At 37.2% G+C, this 24,793-nt stretch overlaps 1 protein-coding gene across 3 annotated transcripts in view; it reads left to right on the top strand.

The window, feature by feature from the left end:
• The window catches only part of AK5 (adenylate kinase 5), a 280,519-nt gene that overhangs the window by 12,151 nt on the left and 243,575 nt on the right, over positions 1-24,793 (top strand). For 2 of the 3 annotated variants that reach the window (XM_003807785.6, XM_063607211.1), the window contains exons 3-5: positions 421-588; positions 4,195-4,364; positions 4,470-4,583. In XM_003807785.6, coding sequence (XP_003807833.1) covers positions 421-588; positions 4,195-4,364; positions 4,470-4,583 — 452 coding nt within the window. The remainder of the gene's footprint in view (positions 1-420; positions 589-4,194; positions 4,365-4,469; positions 4,584-24,793) is intronic. The other variant, XM_008959931.5, reaches the window with a different exon arrangement.

Below are 24,793 nucleotides of genomic sequence, written 5' to 3'. Positions count from 1 at the left end.
GCACCATTTGCAGAGGCCACGATGTATACAACCTACCAAACAAGACTAGGCAGTATCTGAGAAGGTTCCTCTTAGGGCAGAGGGCGGCAAAGTTTCATGAGCCAAGTTCATCTCACTGCCTGTTTTTATAAATGAAGTTTTATTGGAACACAGGCACACTCATTTGTTTATTATATTGTTTATGACCGCTTTCATACTACCATGGCCAAGTTGAATAGAAACTGCACGGCTCTCAAAGCCCAAAATATTGACTATCTGACCCTTTACAATAAAGCCTGCTGACCACTTAGGGAGACTTCTTCCAGTTAAGAAAAAAACAAACCCATTTAATTTTAAAATTGCTTTTACTAATTGTTTAAGTGTGAAGAGTGTTTTATTATGGTGTTTTTTCCTTTTCAAAGTTATCTTACTCTTTTGCAGTAATGCCTGAAAACTCAAACTTTCCATATCGGCGGTATGACCGGCTCCCTCCAATCCATCAATTCTCCATAGAAAGTGACACGGATCTCTCTGAGACTGCAGAGTTGATTGAGGAGTATGAGGTTTTTGATCCTACCAGACCTCGACCAAAAATCATTCTTGTTATAGGTATGAGGACAGAAAGCAAAAATTCTCATACCGTTGCTACCTTTGTTTATATATTTACATTTCAAAAAAGTAAATCATATATTATATGTGCAAAGAGTTGGATAATGACAAGCAATAGAAACAAAAGCTCAAGGGACAATAAATGGAAATATTCTTAGTATAAGTTTCAATAAAATAGAAATTGTTATAATTATATAATCTAATGCCTATTGCATTTTCATAGATTCCCAATAAAAGGTCATAGAAATTCTCTATAATGAATCGAAAGTAATACCTTCAAGATTTATTGTCCTGTGGTTTTATTTATTTAATCTTGATCACAGATAACTGAGCCAATTGAAGTTTTCTGAGAGCTGAATGTGGTGGTAGTCCCAGCTAGTAGGCAGGCTGAGCCAGGAGGATCCCTTGAACCCAGGAGTCCAGCCTGGGCAACCTAGTGAGACTCTATTTCTAGAAGAAAAAAAGAAAGTTTTCTAAACATGATGTGATTTTTCCCCCTTTAAATCAACAAATTAAATTTTTACTCACTATTAACTTTAGAGGGAAAAATAAATAATAATATATTGGTAAAGATTCATATAAATGAATCTTCTTTATGGCAAATTGGCACCTATAATAAATCCAAAGTTTCACTGTTAAAAGACAAACAAATCTAATAGAATAGTGTTTTACATAGCACATAACATCTGAGTATTAACCAAAATAACAATGATAATAGTTCATTTTAAAAGTTGCCACTATGAATCTTATGTTAAATATGGAATTATCGGCCCCGTGACATTTCACAAGGAATAGAAAATGAAAATGTTTTAAATATTTTTGAAAAATTCCTTTTTGGTCAAGGAGGGAGGATCACTTGAGCCCAGGAGTTTCAGACCAGCCTGGTCAACATAGTGAGACCCTGTCTCTACAAAAAAATTTTAAAATTAGCTGGGCGTGGTGACACACACCTGTAGTCCCAACTATTTGGGAGGCTGAGGTGGGAAGATAGCTTGAGCCCAGGAGTTCAAGGTTGCAGTGAACTCCACTGCACTCCAGTCTGGGTGACAGAGAGACCTCATCTCAAAAAAAGAAAAAAAAAATTGTGGCTATTTTTGCAAAGTCTTTCTCAAAATCTATAACAATCATGAAGAGACCTGTGAACATGCAACATGTAGTCATTGTTTTCACATTCCAGTTAGAATCACCTTTCACAGAGATGACCAAAAGCAAAACTCTGGCATGAAATATTCAAAGCTGTTCTAGCCGGTTGCATTAACAGAGTGTCAAATTTATGGAGACCCCATGCAAGGAAGTAGTGCTTCAGAGGACATAGCAATGTTGGCAACTAGGACAAAAGCATGCAAATAAACACACCAAGCTATAACAAGAATTTAAGCTCACCAGACTAGAAGGAATGACATTTGTACATTTTAAAGTGAAATGAAAATGAAATTGTAAATATATCTACCTTGAATTGTTAAAAACAAAATTACAGAAACAGAGTTTAAAGTCAGTTTTTGAAGAGTTAAAATATTTTTATGGCTTTATGGTAGCCGCTGTTATGCCATAAACCTCTATTCTTGCAAGTGGAATACATTCTTTTTATGCTTAAAACTTTCAAGTCCTTACATAGAAGACAAGGAAACACTTAAATAAATGATAGAACTACAGATGAAAAATAATCGGGAATTATCTCATCATTTTATGATGAGATTTGTATGTGGACAGAACACATTCTTTCTATTTTGTTGTTCTTGCTGCTAGTAATAAAGTATTGGTCATTATTAACAGGATGAACAAATGGAAGCTCGATTGTTCATGAAAATGGTTTGATAGCAAATTAATCTTGTATAAAAGAGCACAAATATTTTTTGTGTGTACTATGAATTTTATATGAAAATGATTAAAATATTTCAATAAACTAAGATCTTCGGAGAATATGTAAATACTCAAATCTCTCCTACTTCACATTTCTTTCTATTCAGTGAAATCAACTTGTTTCCCAAAGTTATGATTCTTGTTATAGGCTTACATGCTGTGTTGTAACATTTTATATATTACAAGAATGATGAAGAACCAATAAGTGTAAATAATTTCAAGAGGATTGAAACAAGGGAAGAAAGGAGAGGGTGGATCTTAGGTTGTCTGAGAGAATTGGGACAATTTTATGACTTTTATGGAATTATAAAATAATTGTACCTGAACCTTACAAATTTGTATTAGTTCCAACCTAAAAATGTGAGAGTGAGGTATAGATGCCCACGTGGTTTCTCTTCCAGCACTGCAGAATTTTTTTAAAGCTGGCTCTCTTGGAACAGATATGAATCTCTCTTATGTTAACGTAATCATAAAATTTCAGTGAGATGGACCCTAATATTTATAAGTTTTAGAGATAAGTGAACAGAACAAAATTAAGCCCATTCTGGCTTTAGACAGAAGTAAAATTAATTTGATAGAAATATTCAGTAATTAAGCTCATCCAACAAATTAATGGCAGAGAATATCTCTGTCAATTGTGCCAATCATATTTTTTGTTGTCTACTATTGCCTCCATTAGTTGACAAAAATTTTTTTTTCTTGAAAGTACAATAACATTCTCAATGTGTCTGAATTTTTTAAATTAATGGAGTATATAATCTCTTAGTTTGGTGGTTGTGATTAAGTGTGGAAATATAGTTTCTGAAAGATACCTGATTCTTCAAGGAATAAATCAGTTTGAATTTGCCAATGGAATTGGTCAGATAATTTTTTTATTTCAAGCCAATTCATGATTTGCCCATATATTAGTAGGTTAAAGCAGCTATTTAAAACCAAAACTTACTTTTGATTTAAAAAATAATCTCATAGAAGTCTTTAATCCATTTTAATTTTATTTTGCATATGACAAAGAGATAGAGATCTAGTTTCTTTCCTCTGTATATGGATATGTAGTTTTTCCAGCATCATTTATTGAAGAGACTGCTTTTTACACAGTGTGTGTTCTTGGCATCTTTGTGGAAAATGAGTTCACTGTAGGTGTGTGGATTTGTTTCTAAGTTCTCTATTCTGTTCCATTGGTCTATATGTCTATTTTTACATTGCGTAAAACTCTAGAATTCAAAGGATATAAGGCAAGGACAGGCATGAGCAAACTTTTCAAAAAAGATTTAAATAAGCTGTGTAAATACTGGTAGGCCTTTGTCTAAAAATAATGGTTACATTTCACCGAATTACACATTAACTCTGTTGGCATGGAATCTATTATTGTTATTTTGATCATTGTTTTTTATATTCCACAGATTTTTCTTTGATTACAGAGGGAAAAATGTTAGATTTTACATAGAAAAAAGTCAAGATTTCTTTCAACTACACTGTTCAAAAAATTTTTTAATTAGCTATTTGCTCAAATAGGTAGAGGAAAAACCTGTATCTCTTATTTAATACAGTTGGTCAAGACAGTTCTTTCCTTGACGAAGTCTCTACTTGCTTTACATTCAAAGGCAGCACTGAGAATGCCACAAATGGAACTGTTAACCACCCTGTCTTGGTGACACAGAATTTGCATCCCAGATGAAGTAGTAGTTGTATAAAAGGGAGGTCCTTATTGTATCAGAAGATCACAGTTTTGCCTGTTTTAAATACTAGGTGGTCCAGGAAGTGGAAAGGGTACTCAGAGTTTGAAAATTGCAGAACGATATGGATTCCAATACATTTCTGTGGGAGAATTATTAAGAAAGAAGATCCACAGTACCAGCAGCAATAGGAAATGGAGTCTTATTGCCAAGATAATTACAACTGGAGAATTGGCCCCACAGGTACTGCTGTATAATTATCTTTTATTCTGCAAAATGTTTTCATACCGATTGAGTATACTAAGTTTAACTGTGGGTTTTTTTTGTCATCCTTTCTGTTTATAAAAGGAAACAACAATTACAGAGATAAAACAAAAATTGATGCAAATACCTGATGAAGAGGGCATTGTTATTGATGGATTTCCAAGAGATGTTGCCCAGGCTCTATCTTTTGAGGACCAAGTAAGAATGTCTCCTTATATTTTAAATGAACTACTTTTTGCTTAAAATTTTGGGAATAAAAACAAAAAGACTTCTTGGAAGACTTGTGACGCTTTTGAATGAATTCTGGTCTGAAAACAGGCAAATACATCAGTATGGGTTGGCAGAAGGTCATTTCTTTGGCAAACACTTAAAAATTAAAGACAGTCTCTGCCAAAAGGAAAGATAACTAATAATAGAATTCATTTTATTGAAAAATGCAAATCTCTCTAAAATTTATTTCAAAATACTTTTCGTACAATTGTTTTTTATCTTGAATTACTAAGAATAAGCCTTATTCAGTACTGTCCAGGGATGCAAAACATTACCCTGTACTTATATTCATGCCAACTAAGGAAACTTTCTTCAGGTTGTGAAATACTGAACCACCTACGTAGATTAAGATAGGGTTCAGTTGCCAAAATTTGAGTAGGCTATGCCTGCTCAACCCCCAACACATCTGTTTTAAAGGAAAATAAATCAATTAAAATATTTTATATATCTATTTAAGCTTTGAAAAGCTTATGTTAATTGATTTTTCATTAAAAAAAATTAAGGCTGGACTCAGTGGCTCACGCCTGTAATCCCAACACTTTGGGAGGCTGAGGCGGATGGATGGCTTGAGCCCAGGAGTTCCAGACCAGCCTGGGCAATATGACGAAACCCCATCTCTACAAAACACACACACACACACACACACACACAAAATTAACCAGGTATAGTGGCGCACACCTATAGGCCCAGCTACTCAGGAGGCTAAGAGAGACTGAGAGGCAGGAGAATCACCTGAGCCCAGGACGTCAAGGCTGCAGTGAGCCAAGATGGCACCACTGCACTTAAGCCTGGGTGACACAGCAAGACCCTGCTTCAAAAAAATTTTCTTTTAATTACAGAAGTAATATATGCTCATACAAATTTTAAGTCTATCTGTAAAACGTGAAAGTCCATCAATACCCTCCCATTCCGCTGCTCCTCCTTTCCTGAGAAATAGGAGTACTGTTAGGTTTGTTATATATTCTTCCAGACCTTTTTCTATACTTACATGCATACATACATGTATGGACACATGTGCACATGCTCATATACAAATGCATTCTAAATTTTTATAATGACTTTTCCAAGTTATATCAATGTTGAATGAGAGTATCTTTTTCTACAGACCCTTTCCAACCAGATACGATTCATGTTTAAAATTTTTGCAAACCTGATAAGTAAATGGCATTTTGTGTTTTAAATTTGCATTTCATGGGTTACTATTAAGGTTAAGTATATTTTCATACACTCATTGGCCATGTGTATTTCTTCCTTATGTGAATTGCTTGTTCTCCTTTGCCCATTTTTCTACAGACTTTTTAATCTTTTTCTTATTTATTTCAAGGAGCATTTAACATATTACAGATATCGTATTAAACAGTATTAGGTAAAATATGATGTCAGTTTATGCATCACATGAAAGAAGCCTGGAGTTGGGCAGTTCACGGCCAGGGGTAGCTTTACAAAACATTTTTTTGAATGTTCCCATTAACGGTTTTGGATCACCTATTGTGCTAGAATGTCTGCCTCCCCTTCTTAGGTTTCCTCTCCCACCATAAGTCCAGAAACTCTGGTGCTCAGTCAGCTTAAAGGCTTGGTTCTAATTGTTCTGGCTTTGAAGAGAGAAAAACTGGAAAATATCTGATGAAGTTTTGTTATTGCTGTTGCTACCACATTATATTGCTGTTGAAAGCGGGTGCTATGGCAGCCATTCCATGTGATTCTTGATTATTGGTAGAAGTGTGATAGGCAGGGAGGCAGGCATTGCCACCCAAACCTGGTTCTCCCACCCACATATTGAATGTGCTAAACTTGGTAGGTACAAGCAGATGAAGCTACTTGATTTTTTTTAATTGCTTTTTAAACATGCTATGTTGAATATCTTTCTTTTTTGTTGAATCATAACTCAGGAAGAGTCCCTGGCTTTTCTGGTGACTTAAAAAACATTAACAAAATATCTCATTTTCAGCTCTTAAAAAGTCCAGTCCAATCTAAATCAAAACTTTAATTTTTTATTCACTTTATATATCTGCTGTCCCCAGCTTGGACCAGATTCAGACTCAGAAAGCTAAGGTGGTGTATCAGAATCCTGAAATTCCTACTCATGTGACTTGCAGTAGGTGGGAGAGGGAGGGAAGAGAGGATTCCCTCCAAAAAGCATAACCCTCTGGTAACTCTCTGGATACCTGATCAATCTACATCTTCTCTTATATAGCCTAGTCACGGGTAACAGTACCAATTTGGGGTCTGTTAGCAAATTCTATAGGATGGTCTGTTATCTCTATGTAGAATGAGCAGTAACTTACATTTATTGTTTTCAACCACACTTCTGAGGCTGAAAAGTTCCAATTTAACATCTTCTTAGGTTGACATTCCAACAGCCTAGAGGTTCTTTGCCACTGTGGGCAGTACAGAGGTGTCTGAGGTCAATGTCATCTTTGCTCATCCTGCGGGAGTTAAGCGGGTGTGGAGGCAAAGCTGAAATGTTTATGTAAAGCAGTGTCAGGGTCAGCCCTGATTATTCTACACCCTGTGTAGGCTTAAACTTCTGGGGTGTCTTTTTTTCTGCTACCACTTCTGAGACCAAATGTGTGGGGTCTTCCACACCAGTTCTCCAATTCTCCAACACCAACTGGGTGCCTAAGAATTCAGTTCAACTTGGACACTATCCAGAGTTAGTTCAGACCCCACAGGTTAAGAGCTTAGTTCCACAAGTCTGTTCCTGCTTCAGACATCAGTTGCAAGTCCCAGCAACCACCTGTACTTCTGATTGACAGTCTATAAATTCAAGGTTTCCATAACACTCTCCACAGGTTGTATAATTCACTGCAGTGACTCAGAACCCAGAAAAACACATTTAGTGGTTTATCATAAAGGATACAACTATATTTTTTATTATACTGCATCTCCTCAAGGTTTTGCTTTAACTTAGTTTTTGTTTGTTTGTTTGTTAGTGCAAATGTAGGCACATACACACATGCCAACATTTTCCCCAAGATTTCCTTACAGATCTGGGGTGTGAGAAGAGGTGAATTTCTGGTATCAGCCATATATGCGTGATGGTCAGACCACTGTAACAAAAGGGCCTAACACTTAAATGGCTTTTAGGATGAAGAAGTGTATTTTTCTTCTTTTGGAATAGTCTCCATATGAACAGTCCAGCTTGACTGGGCAGCTTTTTCCTTGAGGTCATTTAGGGACCATGGTTCCTCCCAGGTTTTTCTGCCATCTCCTAGGACACTGTCACTGGCCGCGTGGTTGAAAAAGTGTTGTCATCACATATGGGTTCCAGCTGGAATGGAAGGGGAAGAGAATGTGAAGGTCTGAAGTCTCAGATCTGGAAGTGACATCCATCGCTTCTGCTCACAAGGCATTGCTGAGAATTTAGTCCTGTTGGAACTGAGAGGAAGGCCGGGAAGTAGAGCCCAGCTGGGCAGCCAGGTGCCTGGCAGCAATGCTATTACTATGGAAGTCTGGGAGAACTAACTAGCATCTTCTCCCACAGTTTGCCTCTCTGGCCATGCAAATGCTCGCCTGCTCCCTTCTTCCCACACATACAATGTACTCACTCACTCCCCAAGTAAAACAACCAGAGTCCCATCATTTAGTTCAAAAGTGGAGAATCTCTACTCTATATATAGTTTTCTTCATCAGATCTAGCTTTGACTTCTCATACTCAGCCACCTGCAAACTGAACTTCACGTTATCTTCCTTGTCTACCACTAATAAAGAGTGGAGGAGCAAGCCCAGGACAATGAAATAAAGGCTCCTATTCAAAAAAGGAAAGTTTGAGAATATACACAGTACTCACTGAACCATAGTGAATCCTGTTAGGCAGGGATTGCAAAGGTCCTTGCCCTGGCAGTTCCTCTGAGAAGTTCTTCCTTGTCCATTATCTGCATGACACATTGAAGTAGTATATTGGAGACTAATATGCTATCCTCTCCTTTTTTTTTTTTTCCTAAGTGACAAGATCCTTCTCTGTCAGCCAGGGTGGAGTGCAGGGGCACCACTGTAGCTCACTGCAGCCTCGAACTCCTGGACCACACTCAGCTAGTTTTTTAAAAACTTTTTGTGGAGACAGGGGCTCCCTGTGTTACCCAGGCTGGTTTCAAACTCCTGGCCTCAAGTGATCATCCTCTCTCAGCCTCCTAAGTGCTGGGATTACAGGTGTGAGCCACCGCAACTGGCTGAGACCTATTTTAAGTTAAAAAAAAATGCCTTTTTTTGGCTAGAATTATGTTTATTTTGGTAAAAACTGTTTCTTTCCAAATTTGGTAGATTTCCTCTCAAAAAGAGGAAAAAGCAAAAAGCTTCCGGTCCGTGCTAGTAACTATATCATAAGTCCTTTTCCAGAGATAGTTATTAAGCTGCTTTCTTTTTTATCTTCCCGTTTTTCCTTTTTCTGTTCATTTTTATAGATTGAGGGTACAAGTGCAGTTTCATTACGCAGATATATTGCATAGTGGTGATTTCTTTGCTTTCTCATTTTAATGACAATTAGCTTGAGGCCATCTAAAACAGCAGGCTTGGGTAGAAAGGCAGCATCCTTAGTCTAGGTTTTGCTTCAGGGCTAGGTGCCCTTTTTTTTGGTGGTAGTGGTGGGTAAATGGGAATTCTTTCTGCAATAGCCTAATCTCCTGCTGTTTGGAGGTATACAGGCAGTTGGCTTTTTTAACCTTGTGCGGTCTTAAATTAGTGGATACTTTCTTTTTTCTTCTATCTGCTCGCAAAGCAGTCAATTCTTTCTTGAGTTAATCTATTTCTTGTAATATGTTGATAACGCAGCAAAGAGCAGTCAGCGTACACAGACACTCTAGCTCTTTCCAGCCATTTCTTTAGCTATGGGCTCCATTGGAACATGACCTGCTTCCCAAGTTATCACAGTAATAATGATGTTATGCAATGACATAACAGGGGTTATCAACTTTCCATCCTAAAATGTCTGTGCCCTTACTACCCAAGCAAATCAATGTCACATGTTTTAGTTTTTTTGATATAGTAGCATGCCCCCACTTATGTAACTATTGGCTGTATTATTTAGAGTAAATCCCAGGTGCTATAATAGAAAGACACAATGACACAGTAGCATAATACAGAAACTTATTTCCCTTTTATATAATGGATGGCCTCACTGTGAATGAGGGGAGGGCAGTTTCAGTCCTCACATTCATGCAGAGATGCGGGGTTTTTTCCAGCTCATTGTCTTTCCAACTCTAGAGCAACAGCTCTAAAATTTTTGGTCACAGGACCTCTTTACACTTTTTAAAAATTATTAAGGACCTCAAAAAGCTTTCATTTATATGTGCTATATCTATTGACATTCACCATACGAGAAATCAAAACAAATTTTAAAATATTTGTTAAGTCCTTCAAAATAACAATAAATCCATACAAGTTAACCTGAATAACATATTTTCATATTTTTAGAAAAGTAATCATATTTTCTGAAACTTAAAAAGTGTTGAGAGAGATATTGCTTTATATATTTGCAAATCTCTTTAACTTCTAGCTAATAGAAGAGAGTTGTATTCTCATATCTGCTTTTGTATTCAAACTGCTGTGACATCACACTTCCTGTCGCCACTGCGAAACTCCACTGTACCTTTGTGAGAAAGTGGAGTAAAAAAGGCACATAATGTCATAGTGTTAGTAGGAAAATAGTTTTGACCTATGACCTTCTGGAAGGGGTCTTGACGATCCTCAGAGGTTTAAGAGCACAATTTCAGAACAACTGCCCTGGGACATTGTAGACATCTGCATGTTGAAAGCTAGGTCACTGCCATGGCCAGGTTCCAGCTGATTGGAAGGGGAAGAGAGTGCAGAGGATCTATGCTCAAATTCTTTTTTAAACTTTTTTTATTTTAACTTTTGTGGGTACATAGTAGGTATATATATTTAAGGGGCACATGAGATATTTGGATACAGGTGTGCAGTGTGAAATAAGCACATCATGAAGAATGGGATATCCATCCCCTCAAGCATTTATCCATTGAGTTGCAAACAATCCAATTACACTCTTTAAGTTATTTTAAAATGTACAGTTATTATTGACTATAGTCTCCCTGTTTTGCTATCAAATAGTAGGTCTTATTCATTCTTTCTAACATTTTTTGTACCCATTAACCATCTCTGCCTCCACCCCCTGACACATCCGCAACCCCTTATTACCGACCCTTCCTGGCCTCTGATAACCATCCTTTTACTGTCTATCTCCATGACTTCAATTGTTTTGATTTTTAGATCCCACAAATAAGTGAGAACATGTGATGTTTGTCTTTCTATGCCTGTCTTATTTTACTTAACATAATCACCTCCATCCATGTTGTTGCGTATGACAGGATCTCATTCTTTTTTATGGCCAAACGGTACTCCGTTGTATATATGTACCATATTTTCTTTTCTTTTCTTTTCTTTTTTTTGACACGGAGTTTCATTCTTGTTGCCCAGGCTGGAATGCAATGGCACAATCTCGGCTCACCGCAGCCTCTGTCTCCTGGGTTCAAGCGATTCTCCTGCCTCACCCTCCTGAATAGCTCAGTTTACAGGCATGCACCACCACGCCCAACTAATTTTGTATTTTTAGTAGACACGGGGTTTCTCCATGTTGGTCAGGCTGGTCTCGAACTCCAGACCTCGGGTGATCCACCCGCCTCTGCCTCCCAAAGTGCTGGGATTACAGGCATAAGCCACCATGCCCGGCCTTATGTACCACATTTGCTTTATCCATTCATCTGTGGATGAATACTTAGTTTGCTTGCAAATCTTAGCTATTGTAAACAGTCCTGCAACAAACATAGGAATGCAGATATCTCTTTGATATACTGATTTCCTTTCTTTTGGCTATATACCCAGCAGTGGGATTGCAGAATCATATGGGAGCTTCATTTTTAGTTTTTTGAGAAACCTCCAAACTGTTCTTCCTAGTGGTTGGACTATTTACATTCCCATAAACAGTGTACGAGGATTCCCTTTTCTCCACATCCTCGTCAGCATTTGTTGTTGCCTGTCTTTTGTATATAAACCATTTAACTGGGGTGAGATGATATCTTATTGTAGTTTTGATTTGCATTTATTTGATAATCAGTGATGTTGAACACTTTTTCACATGCCTGTTTGCCATTTGTATATTGTCTTTTGAGAATGTCTATTCAAATCTTTTGCCTGTCTTTTGATTAGATTTTTTTCTATAGAGTTGTTTGCACTCCTTGTATATTCTGGTTATTAATCCATTGTCAGAGGGGTAGTTTGCAAATTTTTTTTGCAACCCACCATTCTGTGGGTTGTCTTTTTACTTTGTTGCTTGTATCCTTTGCTGTGCAAAAGCTTTTAAATTTGATGTGATCCCATTTGTCCATCTTTTCTTTGGTTGCCTGTGCTTATGGGATATTGCTCAAGACATTTTTGCCCAGACCAATGTCCTGGAGATTTCCCCCAGTGTTTTCTTTTAGTAGTTTCATAGTTTGAGGTCTTGGATTTAAGTCGTTAATCCATTTTTATTTTATTTTTGTATATGGTGAGAGATAAGGGTCTAGTTTTATTTTTCTGCATATGGACATCCAGTTTTCCCAGAACCATTTATTAAGGCAGAAGAGACTGTCTTTTCCCAATGTATGTTCTTGATACCTTGTTGAAAATGAGTTCACTGTAGATGTGTGGATTTATTTCTGGGTTCTCTATTGTGTTTGATTGGTCCATGTGTCTGTTTTCATGCCAGTACCACGCTGTTTTGGTTACTACAGCTCTGTAGTATAATTTGAAGTCAGGTAATGTGATTCTTCCAGTTTTGTTCTTTTTGCTCAGGATGGCTTTGGCTATTCTGGGTCTTTTGTGGTTCTATATACATTTTAGAGTTGTTTTTTTCTATTTCTGTGAAGAATGTCATTGGTATTTTGTTAGGGATTAGATTGAATCTATAGATTGCTTGGGTAGTATGGATATTTTGACAATATTGATTCTTCCAATCCATGAAAATGGAATTTTTTTTCATTTTTTGGTGTCTTCAGTTTCTTTCATCAGTGTTTTATAGTTTTCATTACAGAGATTGTTTGGTTAATTCCTAGGTATTTAATTTTATGTGTAGCTATTGCTCTAGCTAGGACTTCTAGTACTATGTTGAATAATGATGGTGACAGTAGGCATCCTTGTCATGTTTCCAATCTTGGAGGAAAGGCTTCAGTTTTTCCCCATTCAGTATGATACTAGCTGTGGGTCTGTCCTATATGGCTTTTGTTATGTTGAGGTATCCTCCTTCTGTCTCCATTTTTTTGAGGGTTTTTGTAATGAAGGGATGTTTAATTTTATCAAATGCTTTTCAGCATCCATTGAAATGATCATGTGATTTTTACCCATCATTCTATTGATATGATGTATCATGTTGATTGATTTATGTATGTTGAACCATCTTTGCATCCCAGAGATAAATCTCACTTGGTTATGATGAATGATCTTTCTAATGCATTGTTGAATTCAATTTGCTAGGTTTTTTTGTGTTTTTTTTTTTTGAGGATTTTTGCATCAGCATTCATCAGAGACATTGGCTCTTAGTTTTCTTTTTTTTGATATGTCTTTCTCTGCTTTTGGTATCAGGGTAATACTGGCTTCATAAAATGACTTTGGAATTATTTCCTCCTCCTCTATTTTTTGGAATGGTTTGAATATGATTGGTAGTAGTTCTTCTTTAAATGTTTGGTAGAATTCAACAGTGAAGCCATCTGGTCCCAGGCTTTTTCTTAACTGGGAGATTTTTTATTGCAGTTTTGATCTTGTTACTTGTTACTGGTCTGTTCAGGTTTGGGATTTCTTCTTGATAAGTGGCATGCATCTCGGAATTTGTTCATTTCTTCTAGATTTCCCAATTTATTGGCGTATAGCTGCTCATATCAGCCACTAATGATCCTTGAATTTCTACAGTATCAGTTGTAATGTCTTCATTTTCATTTCCAATTTTATTTATTTGGATCTTGTCTCTTTTTTTTCCTAGCCTGGCTAAAAGCTGCAAATATTTTCTTTGTCAATTTCATTTTACTTTTCAAAAAACCAAATTTTTGTTTCCTTAACCTTTTATTGTTTTTTCATTTCAGTTTCATTTATTTCTGCTCTGATCTTTATTTCTTTTCTTCTACTAATTTTTTTTGTTTGATTTGCTTTTGCTTTTTTAAAATTCAGGATGCATCTTTAGATTATTTATTTGAAGTCTTTCCTGTTTTTTGATGTAGGCACTTATAGCTATAAACTTCCTTCTTAATACTGCTTTTGCTGTATCCCATAGATTTTGGTATGTTTTGTTTTCATTATCATTTGTTTGAAAATTTTTTTGAGTTTCCTTCTTAATTTCTTGATTGACCCACTGGTCAATCAAGAAATTATATTTGTATAATTATATAATATATCACATATATTTGTATTTTTTCCGGAATTCCTCTTATTATTAATTTCTATTTTTATTCCATTTTGGTTAGAGAAGATGCTTGATCTTATTTCAATTTTTTAATGTTTTAAGACTTATTTTGTGACCTAAAATATTGTCTGTCCTTGAGAATGATCCATGTGCTGAGGAAAAGAATGTGTATTCTGCAGCTCTTAGATGAAATGCTCTGTAAATATCTATTAGATACATTTGGTCCATAGGTGCAGATTAAGTATGAAGTTTCTTTGTTGATTTTCTGTCTGGAAGATCTTTCCAATGCTGAAAGTGAGGTGTTGAAGTCTCCAATGCTTCTTCTGTGTTCTCCCTCCCCTGGCACCCAGAGAAGCTCTCAGAACTACACCGCCACTTCCAGGGATGAGGGAGGAGTGGCATCTGCAATTTAGGACTGTTTTTTCTATCTTGTCAGTACTTCTTTCAGCAATATGAAGTTAAACCCAGGTACTGTTAGTGCTCACCTGGTTTTCGGTTTTCATGAAGGTGTTTTTTCTATATAGATAGTCGTCAACTTGGTGTCTTTACAAGAGGGACGATGGTGGAGCTGTCTATTCTGACATCTTGCTCCGCCTCAGGTGATGCTCAGTTTCTTAAGTCCCAGACACATCATTTCTCATGCTCCATTGATGAGAATTTAAGTCACATGGCTTTATCTCGACTGTAAAGGAGGTGGGAAATGTGATCAAGTGGTCAGTCATGGGTCTCTACAGAGCTGTTATCATGGAAGAAAGGAAAACAGGTTTTGATAGACAACTAGGAGTCTACCACAAGCCGCTTGCTGTGCATAGTGCCATTTTTCCTTACTTCTCAGCCCAAGAGCTGGACTCTCCCAGTCCCCAGGCCTGTCATTTTAAAAGAAGAGGAGGAGATAAGACTGTACTTATCTACCATAGTAGCCACCTGGCCCTACTTCTTGGCTTTGTATAGTAGTTTCTCCAGGAGATGGAGCTTGCAGTGAGCTGAGATAGCGCCACTGCACTCCAGCCTGGGCGACAGTGAGACTCTGTCTCAAAAAAAAAAAAAAAAAAAAAAAAATCTTTTTCTCATCTTTTGGCCTGATTGTTTAAAGGTTAGTGAGGGGAAAGGAATCAAGATGGGCAAGCATGGGAAGTCTAAGATCTTTTCACTGCCAACTAAACATGCTGCTAGCCAAGATTTCACTAGATAGCCCAGAGTCCACAGTGACAACCTAAGCGATGTGTTTTTAAAAGGTTATAGAATTTCATATTTCATGGAATGGGAGTGAGGCGAAAAGGTGGATTTCCATAGGGAGGTTTTATTAACCAAGCAGTAAAGCTGAAACTAATAAGAGCTCCATGACGTTATTATTGAAAATGGAGTTCAAGACCAGCCTGGGCAACATGGCAAAACTCCATCTCTGCAAAAAATACAAAAATTAGCTGGGTGTGATGACGTGTGCCTATAGTCCCAGCTACTCGGAAGGCTGAGGTGGGAAAATTGCTTGAGCCTGGGAGGCTGAGGCTGCAGTGAGCTGACATGGTGCCACTGCACTCCAGCCTAGCTGACAGAGTGAGACACTGTCTTGAAAAAAAAAAAGACAACCGAGCACCACATGTTCTCACTTATAAATTGGAGCAGAACAATGAGAACACATAGACACAGGAAGAGGACCAGCATACACTGGGGCCTGCAGGGTGGTGGGGTCGGGGGAGGGAGAACATTAGGAAAAATAGCTAATGCATGTGGGGCTTAATACCTAGGTGATGAGTTGACAGGTGTGCAAAGTACTATGGCACACTTTTACCTATGTACCTGTGTAACAAACCTGCACATCCTGCACGTGTCCTGGAACTTAAAATAAAAATAAAAATTGAAAAAAAGAAAGAAAATGAAGGAGGGAAGTCTATAGCAAATCTATAAACACACACGAACACTCAAATTGATCGTGATTAACAATATATTCAACTCTCTGGTCCCAACTAATTTTCCAGTTTTATATACCTGTCTACACGTTCGACATGCTGTACGACTTCCTGTTTTTCACAGTGATCTGCTCCTGCTCTTTCCTCAGTGCTATTTATATAATTCTATAACTTGCTTTTATCACTGTGCATTCTGTTTTTGAGCTTATCTGTGTTGATACATATAGACCTAGCTCATCCTTATAACGATTTCATGTTACACTCTATAAATACATTATATTTTATTAGTGAACTTTCATGTTGCTTTAAAATTTGTTTTATCATCAGTACTTACCTTTTTATTTTAGGTTATCTGATGGATTAGAAGTGTTTCTGTATCACTATTTTAATTTGCATTCTTCAAATTACTAGTGAACTGAAACATTTAGAAATGTGTTTTTTGGCCACTTGTATTTCATTTTTTGAGAATTTCTAAAACATAACCCTGCCCCCACTCTTTTCTTGTTAGATTGTTTGAGTTTTTAAAATCGATTTGGATGTTCTAGATACTAATCCTTTGCTACATATCTTATAATATTTTCTTTCATTTATATTTTTTCTCAGTCATGTTCGAGATATGTTTTGTCCTGCAGAAATTTTAAATTGGAATTGGTGTATTTTTCATTATTTTCCCTTTGGCTTTTGCATTTGGATCTTAAGAAAGTGTTCCCCATAGTCTCATAAAAATCTTCTATAGTTTTCTAGTTATTTTTAGTTTTGTTTTAAAGGTCCAGGTATTTATTCTATGTGCACTAATTCTTTTGCATAGTGTGAGGTAGCAATATAACTTTATTGCATGTTTTGAATGGAAATGAAAAATGTATTCAGTGGTCCAAAGAACGTTTGTTGACTTGCGCATCTTTTCCTTCATTGAAATGACTTATTCCTGTATAGACACTGGTCTGTATATGGTTTCTCTATTCAGTTCTTTCGTCTGTTTATATATTTCTGCACCAATATCATGGTTCCAGTTGAAGAAATCTAAATTATATCCTGATATCCAAAGAACAATCCCACCCCTTCTGTTTTTTTGTTTTTTATTTTTTTTTTCTTTTGAGACAGAGTCTTACTCAGTCGCCCAGGCTGGAGTGCAGTGATGCGATCTCGGCTCACTGCAAGCTCCGCCTTCCGGGTTCACGCCACTCTCCCGCCTCAGCCTCCCGAGTAGCTGGGACTACAGGCACCCGCAACCACGCCCGGCTAATTTTTTTTGTATTTTTAGTAGAGACGGGTTTCACCGTGTTAGCCAGGATGGTCTCAATCTCCTGACCTGGTGATCCACCCGCCTCGGCCTCCCAAAGTGCTGGGATTACAGGCATGAGCCACCGCACCCGGCCCTGTTCTTTTTTAAGTTAGGTATGCCTATACATTTATTCTTCTTTATAAATTTTAGTATCAGTTTGTCAGATTCTGCTGAGATTTTGATTTGAATTTCAATATAGATTATATTATGTATATAGATTAATTTTAAGAGAACTCACATATTCCCATCCATGAACATTGTCATGTCACTCTGTTTATTCAAGTCTAGCTTTATGTTCTTCATTAAATAAGGTTTTATAATTTTTCATATAAATATCTTGTATGGTTTTGTTAGTTTTGTTCCTAAATATAATCGTTTATAGGTTTGCTACTATTGTGAATGAGCTACTTTTTTCTAACCAATTCTTAACGCTCCATCTTTATAGAATTATTGTTTGTGTTTGTGGGTATGTCTGTTTGTCTCCCTAGACAGCCTTCTCTTCTGTTCTCTTTACGGCACAGCTGACTCATTCATGTTGTAAACTTCCTTCTTTTCTTCTTCCCTTCTTACCACTGCCACCTTCAGGACCCTCACACCTGCCTGCCAACTTAGAACATTCCTTTACTACACTGAGTTCTATTAAATGTATGTTGATTTGAAGTGGCAAATAAATATTTGTGTCATGGGTATTCAGAAAAAGGAAAGATCCAAGTGGCTGCATAAAAAGTGATCTTGAGTTTAATTTCTGAGATTCTTATTTCTCAGCTCCTCATATAAATCAATAGAGTTAATTATAGCATCAGCGAAGTATAGTAGTTTGACTCTCATTCAATGTGTACTACTGGCTAATTTATGGGCCCTCTTGAAGCCTCGGTGTTTGCCTTTCAAGAATGAGAATAATAATGTCTCACAGGATTATTGTGAAGATTAAATTATATAAAATATCTATAGTTCTAGTACAGTTTGTGGCTCATGGTAAACACTCAATAAAAGAAAGTCGTTATTGTCGTTAGACCATATTAAAGATAAACACTCCATAGATTTATAAGGAGAAGAGCCAACTCTTCCCTTTCTTTTGTCAGAGCTTTTTCCCCCTGATACTGAATCCATTACTCATTGTCAGAGGCTTTGAAGGCAGAAGAACCAGGTTCCTTCTAGGGACTGTTTTTCAAATTGGTTGATGAAACCCTTAGAGGCCACTTTGAGGTGTTAAAGGCTGCCCAGAACAGTTCTGATTTTGTTCTGTTCTGAGGTTCCATGTAAGACTTTGAAGAAGGTTTTCAACTGCTAAGAATGGCTGGAAACCACTCTAGTGATCTGTCAGCTGGAGTCCTGGGACATTCACACCGCTGGGCAAGAAGCATTTAGAAGCCCACTAATGAGCACATCCCATTTCCCTCATCCCTTCCTCCCCTACAGCTCCTGAAGCAAAAAAGAAATAATAATTCATTATTTGCGGCCAGAAGGGATGATAATCCAGAGTTCCAAAATAAGTCCATGGTAGCAGAAGTAATATTTAGGAAGTACGTGCCAAGTGCCAGGCACCTAGCTGTGGTTTAAATACATGATTATAATTCACGTCAATTCTGTGAGGAAGTTGTTGACAATCCCGTCTCTAAATCAGCATTGGGTGGTCTCACTTCTTCTAGGTACATGGATATGGGTTGAGTTGTATGGTCGCTGTGCCCTTCGCCATAATCTTCTATCAACTCTGCCTTCTAAGAATTGGTTCCTAAAGCAATCTAAGGCTGGACATGGTGGCTCATGCCTGTTATCCCGGCACTTTGGGAGGCCGAGGCAGGTGGATGACTTGAGGTCAGGAGTTCAAGACCAGGCTGGCCAACATGGCAAAACCCTGTCTCTACTAAAAATACAAAAATCAGCCATGCGTGGTGGCACATGCCTGTAATCCCAACTACTTGAGAGGCTGAGGCAGGAGAATCACTTGAAGCCAGGAGGCGGAGGTTGCAGTGAGGCAAGATTGCATCACCACACTCCAGCCTGGGTGACAAAGCGAGTCTGTCTAAAAAAAAAAAAAAAAAAAAAAAAAGTCCCTTAAGCAATCTGGTTCATTCACATCACCACGGATGCAATCAGCACAGACAACCACAGAGCTGAGGTGTTCTTAAATATGCATCTTGGTTTTATATATTTAGTGTAACCCAAAGTCCCTCCATTACACGTACTGTCTTTTTTTTCCATCCAGTTTTTCTTCCAGTTTTTCCCTCTGAGGGGTTGATCCCACAGTGCTGCCTTCTTCCCTGTCCTAATTAGGCTTGTATATTCACTTCCATGTGATTTTCATGTGAGGAGTGGTTTGGTGTCCCCAGCTGCCTTTTAAGAACCTATGCAGACCTTCCTTCATAATGATGCTGGCTAGTTCTCTTCCAAGTGTGTACCAAAAAAATTATTTCTGTGACCCCAAATGTTGCAAAGATCCAGACTTCTTCTTTCTATTGTATTTATAGACACTGATTGATGTTAAACTGATCTGATTTTTCCACCATTTCTGTATTTTTTTTTCTGTTTTTGGTACAAGCAAAGTATATTGTTTCTACAATAGTATTTATATTTGAATGTATACATTTTATTCCTGATTTTTATCATGTTATCACTTTACTCCCCAAGATTAGCTGTCATTATTCCACTTTACAGGTAAGGAAACCAAGGCTCAGATGATAACTTGCTTAAAGCCACCAGCAGGCAAGAACAGAGCTAGGCTTCCAATCTTGGAGGGCATACAGACTCTAGACCACTAGCTTTCTCTAACCTTGAGGTCACAAACAGGCAGCCCTGAGGCTGAATGTGGGCTGCAGACAATTTTTTAGGTGTGCACCAAATTTTAAAATTGGGAGGTTACCAATTCAAAAGCAGACTTTTGCTTTTCTTGAAAATTTTGGAGATTTGGCAGCTTTGAGTCTACATTCCTACATGTGTGTAGTGTCTGTTGTTAGGCAAGGTAGGTGCTCCCCAGTTCACAGCAGCTTCCCTCCCTCCCTAGCCCGGCCCTCTCTCTCCTTTCCATCACCAACCTGGTCCTTATAAGGCGATGGAGTCCATACTCTACAGCACACCCTGTCCTCCCCTGTCTCAGTTATGGCCCTCTGCTGGCAGAACTGGGTTTGTGGGTTTGCTTTCCGTACCCTGTGGTACCATGGCAGCTGCTGCCGTGATTCTTAGGATCCTGTTACTTCTTTTACTTCTTTTTCAGTACAGCCTACGCCCTCAGACAAAGATGCCTGTGCAGTCAGATCCTCTCCCTTACGCTGCTCCCTGCGGGGTATGTCCAGTCCGTCAAGATTCCCCCTAAAGACACAGCCTGTAAGAAAGCAGAAGTCTTTGCCTCTGCCTGCCACATATCTTCCGTGAGGCAATGAAGTACAGAGCTGGCTATTTGCTTGATGGACAAAGGGGAAGAGGGGGAGAAATAATAAAATAATTGTAGTCATAGTAATGACAATATTGAACATATATTGAGAATTTGCTATGTGCCATTGTTCTGAACCCATATATGTTAATATATTGATGTTAATCCTCAAAACAATCTTATGATATGAATAGAAGAGTTGTTCTAATTTTATATGTGAGGAGATGGAGGCTACGTTTTCAAGGAGGCTGGAGAATCTGCTCCAAGTCACATGTATCAAGAGGCAGAGGTGGTATTTGAACCAGGCTAAGAAGGTCCTGAGGCTTCAGTCTTAACTACCACCTACTTTTTTAGAAACATAGATTAATATGCCGGAATATTCTCTAGCTACAATTGTTGGGCTTTTATAACCTAAAATCAACTCATACTAAATGAATCAAACAAACGACAACCAAAAAAATAAAAAAAAAAAAGACCAGGAGAATGGACCAAGAAATACAGATGATATAAACACAATACATTTAAAGATATTATTTTTTGTACTTTTTAATGTAGCTTAATTTTTTAATTGATACACAATAATCATATATTTATGGAGTACAGAATGATGTTTCAATACATATAGTGCATGGTGATCAGATCAGGGTGATTAGCATATCCATCATCTCAAACATTTATCATTTCTTTATGTTGGGAACATTCAATATCCTCCATCCTCCTTTTAGCTATTTGAAACTATATATTTATTGTTAAGTATAGTCATCCTACAGTGGCATAGAACACTAGAACTTATTTATTCAATCTAGCTATAATTTTGTAAAGGTACTGTTTAATTCTAGCAGTAGAATAAAGTGAATGGGAGAGAGGCGAACACCTGTAAGGTCCATAGTATTCCAGATTATGAAATGACACAGGTATCTCAGGAGAAGATGAGAGCTTTTCACATAATCATTCCAAGAAGTTTCATTTAACAACAGATATTTATTGAGATGCTATCATGTTCTAGGCTATTGTACTTTGTCCTGGAAACACAAAGATGAATGAATAATGTACCCTTACGGTAAAATACGTGTACATATAATCATGCATAATAGAGTATAAATACATACAATGATTAGCATATGGTCTCTCATTTTTTTAAACTTTAATTTCAAATAGACAACACATTTAGGTAGCTGAATATTTTAAGGATATAAAATTACATACACTGGAAACTCTCTCTTATTCTTGTCTCCAGGTACCTTCCCAGAAAGCAGACACCTTATCCTTCCAGAGATATTTTATACAAGGAAGCATGTGTATAGATTCTTGCTCTCACATTTTTGTTTTTTTCACTTAACACATTTGGATATTATTCGCCATACTTTTTTGGTCATGCATACTACCAGTAAGTTATTTGAGCCCTTAGTATACATTAGAAAGTGAATTATAAAACATACACAGAGAATATTTAAGAAGGAGAAATGAAGGTGAAATAACCAATAATTTTAGCAATTTATATTCTATTTTAGTATAAAAATGATTTTATCTCACTAACATTTTAAGCACAATGTGATTTAAAATGAAACTACTTTGAAGAAACTTGGTTAAAACTTTATGAAATAGGATTCAAAGATTTGATTAAAAACTTTATGAGACAGGATTCAAAGGTTTGATTAAAACTAAACTGATTGGATAGTGATACTTGATTTTATTTGTTGTTTTGTCACAAAAAATAAAATGTGTCACAAAATATGTAGATCCTATGTAGGCGACAGGTGACTGATACAGTGGGCGCCACAATGTCAGTCTTTATGCCGAAGACTGGTGAAGCTTAATTTATTCTGCTTGTTAAATTTAAAAAGTCAATTTGAACAGAAGATCTAATATTTCTTTTTGCACCCCAATTTATCATCTCGAGCCATCCTCCTGGATGTGTGCACCCTACTTAAGGAATCCCGGGCTAGGGAATCGAACATGTCTGATACCAAACTCTCAGCAATCTTGTGGGGAATGACTGAAGGAATGGTTTCTTTAACACAAATTCAAACTCCTGTTGAAAGCAGCAGTTCATGGTGGTGCTTTTGTTTTCTAAGGTGTGAAGTATGCTGTTTATAAAAGTACTGATGCTTGGTGCTAGCAGACACAAAGCATTTTTACTACGATCATAGTGGAGTGGTCATGATGGGAAGGGACTTTAAAGCCCCCATGACCTCCTAAATGCCACTCTTACTCAGTTGCATTCCTTCTGGCTTCTTGAGTAAGACAGAAAGGACTCCAGGAATTGTGCTTAGGAAGGTTGTGGCCCTGGAGCAAACACAGCCCTTGTGAACTCCATTTGTCATGCATGCATTGTGGGATGAGAGACTGAGGCCTGCTGAAGCATGTAGAATGACTATCTGTTCATTTTTTTTCTTTTTCTATTTGTGATTTCCTCTAGGATCTGTAATTTAGCCTCAGCATTGCCATTTAAGGAGTCTAAAATAGAGTAAGTTCTGAGTTTGAGTGAGTGAGAGTGGATATATGAAAAATTCTCAACTAGATAAATATGGTTTTTAAAAAACGTTAGAGATAAAAGAAAATTAACCCTCAGAGGGCTATCATCCTACTTGCATAGTGAATTGATTTGACAAACTCATAATTTGATTTGCTGTGCCTAAGGGAGACAAATTTGATTTCCTCCTAAGGGAGAGTGATTTAATTTTAATTATGCAATATGTTTTCTAAGCATTAGCACTTTCATGAAAATATTAAAAGAAAATGTTGATGCTTTCTCCTGGAACTAATGACTTAGCTTGTTTATAATTATTTAATAATTAGGTTTTGAAATTGATAATATGTTAGTAGAAGATGATTATTCATTTATTTTTATTGCAATTTGCTGTGATGCTACAAAAGACCATTAAAGTTAAAAGGCTGATGAGATATTTATAATTGCCTTATGCCAAGCGGAGAGTCAATATCCAAACTTTGTGTAAAGATAAAATTAGAGTCATCTTTGATTTTGCCATGTATATCAAGGCATGGTTGCTGCATAACGAATCAACCCAAAAACTTACTGGCTTAAAACAACAGTATTTATAATTTCACGTGCTTTATATGGGTCAGGAAATCAAGAACTGCTCAGCTGATTGGTTTCAACTCAGCATCGCTTTTGAGGTTGCATTTAAATGGTGATTGGGATTGCAGTAATCTCAAAGTCTTCTCAATCTGTATACCTCATGCTTGGTTTGGGAAGACTCCAGCTGTTGAGTGCTGGAACAGCTGAGGCTCCTCAGGCATCTCTTCTCATCTCTCTGCATGGAAGTCTCAGGGTAGCTGGACTCCATAGCAGCTCAGGGCTCTAAAGGCATTAACTTGAGAGAGCCAGAAGGAAGCCCTATCACCTTTTGTAACCTAGCTTCAGGAGTCATACAGTGTCGCTTCTATCACTTTCTATTTGTTAAGAATGAGCCACTGAGACTGGCCTATATTCAAGGGGAAGGGAATTAGAATCCACTTTTTTTTAAAATAGGAGGAGTGTAAAAAAAACACTTGTTGACATGTTTTAAACCCCCACACCATAAAGCTCAATAAATAATAAATACCTGCCCATTTTTCACTTTGCTTATATGTGTCCCTTCCCTTAATTTTGTTTCTTGCTCATCTTTTCATGCCAGGTGTTCAGTCCCATCTATTTGAACTTTTAGAGTCTTCTCTTAACTACCTTCCCTGTCCTCATTCTTTCCACATCTAGTCTGTCTTGTGTCCTGTGGCCAGACTAATCTTTCTGAAAGACCACTGCCATTAGTTCACCCCTTTGATTGAAAACCTTTCATGACAATTATTGTCCACAAATATGTTTCTCCTTCTATGGTTTGATTCAGAATCAAGTACATGTCTTGTTAAAAAATGTGTATTGTCCAGTCTCCCTGAGAGAATTACTGAATTAGAATTTCTGGTGAGCGGAACCCAAGAATCTGCAAGTTTACAAATCAGCAACTTTTAGTAAAGTTTATTCTTAAACACATTAGCATGCAAACTTTAGTCTATAATGGCACACAGCAAAGATTCTCAGCCATAAGCATGTTGTCATAGTTATGAAACAAGTGGTCTGTTGCGAATAATAGTGAAGCACTGAAATTGGAGCACATCCATCATTATCCCAATTGTATTAGTTCATTCTCACACTGCTATAAAGAAATACCTGAGACTGGGTAATTTATATAGAAAAGAAGTTTAAGT

This window comes from Pan paniscus, chromosome 1, assembly GCF_029289425.2.
Source record: "Pan paniscus chromosome 1, NHGRI_mPanPan1-v2.0_pri, whole genome shotgun sequence".
Taxonomy (NCBI): domain Eukaryota; kingdom Metazoa; phylum Chordata; class Mammalia; order Primates; family Hominidae; genus Pan; species Pan paniscus.
The sequence above is the reverse complement of the archived record's forward strand: the minus strand, read 5'-3'. Positions and strand labels throughout refer to the sequence as shown.